This window comes from Anomaloglossus baeobatrachus, chromosome 7, assembly GCF_048569485.1.
Source record: "Anomaloglossus baeobatrachus isolate aAnoBae1 chromosome 7, aAnoBae1.hap1, whole genome shotgun sequence".
Classification (NCBI taxonomy): Eukaryota; Metazoa; Chordata; class Amphibia; order Anura; family Aromobatidae; genus Anomaloglossus; species Anomaloglossus baeobatrachus.
This window is the reverse complement of record NC_134359.1, coordinates 272,011,653-272,016,987: the sequence shown is the minus strand read 5'-3', so window position 1 is coordinate 272,016,987 and position 5,335 is coordinate 272,011,653. Positions and strand designations below refer to the sequence as shown.

At 48.5% G+C, this 5,335-nt stretch overlaps 1 protein-coding gene across 1 annotated transcript; it reads left to right on the top strand.

Moving 5' to 3' along the window:
• Positions 1-952: 952 nt before the first annotated feature.
• LOC142246334 (histone H2A type 2-B) lies at positions 953-1,339 on the top strand. The gene has a single exon (XM_075319369.1). The coding sequence runs from the start codon at positions 953-955 to the stop codon at positions 1,337-1,339; it is 387 nt and encodes a 128-aa protein (XP_075175484.1).
• The last annotated feature ends 3,996 nt before the right edge of the window (positions 1,340-5,335 follow it).

The window sequence follows — 5,335 nt, the reverse complement described above, 5'->3', positions numbered from 1 at the left end:
AATGGTTGTGTATACTGACATTGCCGTATAACCCCATATCTCTGTATAACGCAGTATATTCCTAATCTAGGACTGTGAACCGCAATATTACGCAATACATCTGTATAAAGGTACTTTATATTCCCACTATAACACTATATACCGCGTTATTGTGCTGTATAGCCAGTCTCTCCAGTATCAGGCTCTGTTGTAGACAATGTGGTGGCTCTTAGAAGAGCCTTTGTGGTGCGGAGCAGCGGTGGTGATCACTTGGCGCTGGTGTACTTGGTGACGGCCTTGGTGCCCTCGGACACGGCGTGCTTGGCCAGCTCTCCCGGCAGCAGCAGGCGCACGGCGGTCTGGATCTCCCGGGAGGTGATGGTGTGGCGCTTGTTGTAATGAGCCAGGCGGGAGGCTTCCCCTGAGATGCGCTCGAAGATGTCACCCACGAAGCAGTTCATGATGCCCATGGCCTTGGAGGAGATGCCGGTGTCGGGGTGCACCTGCTTCAGCACCTTGTACACGTAGATGGCATAGCTCTCCTTTCGGCTCTTCCTCCGCTTCTTGCCGTCCTTCTTCTGAGTCTTGGTCACGGCTTTCTTGGAGCCCTTCTTGGCGGCTGGGGCGGACTTGGCGGGATCAGGCATGATGAGAACAGAAAGAACTCGTCACAAGAGAAGAGAATAATGATCCTGCTCCTCCCAGAGCGGCCGTATTTATAGACCGGCCATGCAAATGAGCACTGATGCCACATCGCTATTCCATTGGGGGGAAAAAGGCATGTGACTTGTGGAAACGTCATGATCACCGCCCCTGCAGCTCATTGGTGGATCCACAAGTCTCATTTCCATGGCTGACTTCAGATTCAGTCAATGACAGGAGAGGAGGGCGGAGCAGCCGCTTATAAAACACTCCGGAGCCGCACACGCGTCACATCACAGTTCTTTACCTGCTGGTCTTTAAAAACGCAGCGATGTCTGGACGTGGCAAACAAGGAGGGAAGGCCCGCGCTAAGGCCAAGACCCGCTCATCCCGGGCAGGACTGCAGTTCCCGGTCGGTCGTGTGCACAGGCTTCTCCGCAAGGGCAATTACGCCGAGAGAGTGGGCGCCGGCGCTCCGGTCTACCTGGCCGCTGTGCTCGAGTATCTGACCGCTGAGATCCTGGAATTGGCCGGCAATGCTGCCCGGGACAACAAGAAGACCCGCATCATCCCCCGGCACCTGCAGCTGGCCGTGCGCAATGACGAGGAGCTGAACAGGCTGCTGGGTGGGGTGACCATTGCCCAGGGAGGCGTCCTGCCCAACATCCAGGCCGTGCTGCTGCCCAAGAAGACCGAGAGCAGCAAGAAGGGAAAGTGAGCGCCGCTGATCCGCATCATCCACAACACAAAGGCTCTTCTAAGAGCCACCACATCCTCCTCATCAGAGCTGAGGCTGCCGATATCGGTCGATGTCTGAACTTATCGGATTGTCTGATAGAACAGCAGCACCAGGCGGTGTATAGATATATGTACTTCCCGCACTCCTGTGCTGCGTTTCCTACAGAGCAGATATTCAGGGCGTGAAATGAATGGGCTGATCTGCTCCAGAGCTGACATCATGTGGTGATGGAGCAGCGGTTGCTTTTCAGTTGGCACAATTCTATAGTGTATACAGCAGCGCTCAGTATATACAGGGGAGGGAGGGTCTTGTGCTGAGGACAGAGATTTATTGTCTTTGCCGTGAAGTGGAGACGCCGGGTTTTCATATAACTTAGTGCGGCTACCTAGAAGCAATCTTACAGAAGTCACAAACTTCCCCGCTAAATAGGGTCACAGTCATGCGCAGCCGGAACTATGGATACAGGTAGCTCTGCCCGATCACCCCGTATGTTCTAGCAGGATGTGGGCGCTGCAGGGGTTTGGGGGTACAATAATACCCGTTCTCCTCACAGTCGCCATAGGTCAGGGGAACGGGTACTATTGTGGAGCGGGATCGGCCGATACTTGGCCAGTAATGAGTTAAATACGGGAAGGAGACACTTGTACTGGACTATACACCCCGGACTTATCTGTATTATCAGACACATGACAGATCAGTGACAGCATGCACCGGAGATCGGCAGTCAGCTCACCCCACAGCAGCAGGACAAACTGTAAAGAAGGCAGGAGCACGAGTTACAGAAAACGAAAAGAAGAAACCGTCACCACTGAGCGGGAATTTCAAATTCGTTGTAGCTCCGCCTATAACACGTCATGTCATTAAGAGCGCTCATCCGTGTAACCCTTTGGTGTCACCGTATTCAGTTTCAGTTCCTTTTCCGTCTCCTGCTGCTGTGACCCTCCTGCCGTTATTGTGAACATCCCCCCAATTGCTGCTCTCCGTCCATCTGATTATAGCCTGCGCCTCTGCATATAGGGGGGATTATATTGTGAGGGTTCAGGTCTGGGGCAGCTCTACAATACTCCGGATACAGCGCAGTCTGTACCAGCAGGTGAATATTCGCTGCACCCGATCACCCACACGGGTCTGCTCCTATAAATATCATTAAGCGGCATTAACACATTCATCTCAGCAGAACTTTGCTTCTTACTCTGTAGTAACCGCAGCACAGCAGGATATGGACTGTGCTCAGATATCTCCATGTTCGGCTATACCACCCCCATCATGTACCCTGGTGTTACATGATCAGCCACATGATAGATCAGTGAGAGCGAACAGCATTCACCAGGGCACAGGAGATCCGCCCTCCGCTCACCCCACAGCAGCAGGACATTGTAGCCTTTCAGTAGATGTGGGTGGCTCTGAAAAGAGCCTTTGGGTTGTCAGAATAGAGCAGAATTAACCTCCGAAGCCGTAGAGAGTGCGGCCCTGGCGCTTCAGCGCGTACACCACGTCCATGGCGGTGACGGTCTTCCTCTTGGCGTGCTCGGTGTAGGTGACGGCGTCACGGATCACATTCTCCAGGAAAACTTTCAGGACTCCGCGAGTCTCTTCGTAGATGAGGCCGGAGATGCGCTTGACGCCTCCTCTGCGGGCGAGACGGCGGATGGCGGGCTTGGTGATGCCCTGGATGTTATCACGGAGCACCTTCCTGTGCCGCTTGGCACCGCCTTTCCCGAGACCTTTTCCTCCTTTACCGCGACCAGACATTTTCAGAGAAGTGAGAACAGAACAAGTGATGAACTGCCGCCGGCTCCTCCTTTATGTAAAGGATGGTCGGACCAGAAGGGGAACTGAGGAGATGACGCGTGTCCGGGGCGTGTTTTATAGACTGAGAACTCCGCCCTTTCCTCTGCTGATTGGCTGAATACGGAAATGTTAGGGAGTTTGATTTTAGCGCCCTTTCTGCTTCTGCAGTTCTTTTGACTCTAATATAACTTCTTCCCCATGAGAATTATCCCAAATATAGTCCATAGATAAAATCCACCGAACACTAACGTGTTATGTAAGCACCTTTCCAGATCTCCGTCATTATCTCCCCAGTCGCTTATTCCTGCAGTCTATGTACAGATCAGTTCCACAGCTACAAGCAGGAGGTCCGTGCTATAACATGAGCTTACATTTTCCCAGAGAAGCGGCCTCACACTCAGGCGCCAATGTCCGGTGTGTGGAGAGATATAAACGGCTTCATCACCAGCCAGAAGATGAAGATTGCTGAGTAGTAGTGCAGAGCAGGCACGGGATGATGGGAGCAGTAGTTAGGCAGCAGTCACACGGCCGTATAACTGGGGCGGGGATCGCATACAATGCTCCGACTGGCGGAGGCTCTTCCTGACCGGAGCGTGAGAGGTCCATAGCAATAGAGGCTTAGAAAAAGCTAAATCCTTCAGATATTATCCAAGTAAATACTAGAAAAAAGATCGAGTAAATAGAGAGACCTCAGGGAGACCTGTTTGGTTACCCATGGGGTGTCTGCAAAACCACTAATAAAAAAATGAAAAGAAAAACCGGAGAAACAAGTGCGGTATCCTGCAAAACAATGACATTGATTTGGGTACAAAAACCATATCAGATACAAATATTGAATATAAAAAAAGAGGAAAAGATGACAGATGCAATAGACTTCTGGCAGGAAAAAAAAATCACTACAGACCTGTGTAATTACATATGGGTAAGTACCACCCTGCTGCCAAAGTCATAACAATTGTAGTTACAACCATGTAGCCATTCCAGCAAATTTTATTATTTATATATAAAATTATACTATGTAGGAGGAATAAAAAAAAAAACCCAGGGATTACATACCATTAAACAGTTTAAATCATTGCAGGGATAAACAAACTTAAACAATTAGTACTGCCCTCCTTAAAGAAAAAAAAAAGTACTCACAAACATACAGTCATTTCATCAAATATTAAGTAGACAGGTGCTGCAATGCTGGAAGATTTTAAAAAAAAAACAAAAACAAAAACACAGGGATTACATACCAAAACAGAATAGAATGTAAACCAATGCAGGGATAAAGTGCAAGAGTGTGGAGTCCCCTCAGGAGAGGTAACAGCATTTTGCGTGTCACAGAGCAGGCTTCATCAGACCAGAAGTGAGGGGAGTCTATTCTATTCAACCTATCATGTTTAGGTATTTAATCCCTGTTTTTTTGCAATAATATTCCTCCTGCTTTGCTGCACTCAATATGTCAATCAATACTTAGTATTTGATGAAATGGCTGCACGTTTGGGACTACAATTATGACTTTTTTTTAGAAGGGTAGTACTTACCTATATACCATTCATGCTTAAGCAGGTGTGTAGCAGTTTTGTTGCTAGATCCAAAACCTTGCACTTTATCCCTGCATTGATTTAAACTATTATGGTTAGGTATGTAATCCCTGTTTTTTTTTTTGCAAAAAAAAAAATTCCTCCTGTATTGTAGTACATAATATAACAATGTTTATTGTTGCATGGAATGACTTTATGGTTGTGTGACTACAATTGTGATGACACTTTGTAGAACAAAAGGACTAAGAGGAAAATAACAGGTAGATGTGAAGGATCAGCTCTTCAAAGTGAACTTTGTGGTGATAAGTGATCAGGACAGATCCAAGCTGTAGTCCGCTATATACCTGCGCACACGGGCGGTAACTTACAATCTTACATTAATGGGTGAAATTTACTGTATCACTCACTGCCCGCACGTGTCTGATCTCAGGGATATGGACTAAGATCATTCCGATTATTTCCCGCATTGACTTCCAGCTCCGCAGTAATCGCAGTAATGGAGGATGGATGTAGATGCCGACATTGCCATATAAACCGTCTGGTGCAGACACTAGTACGGAACATAATGGCGGATATAAGCGGCACCAGCTCTGATGAGGAGGATGTGGTGGCTCTGAGAAGAGCCTTTGTGTTGTACTCGGGGTGCAGGACAGAT

Excerpts from the sequence above, each read along its gene's own strand:
- LOC142246334 (XM_075319369.1), top strand. The coding sequence starts at position 953 with ATGTCTGGACGTGGCAAACAAGGAGGGAAGGCCCGCGCTAAGGCCAAG.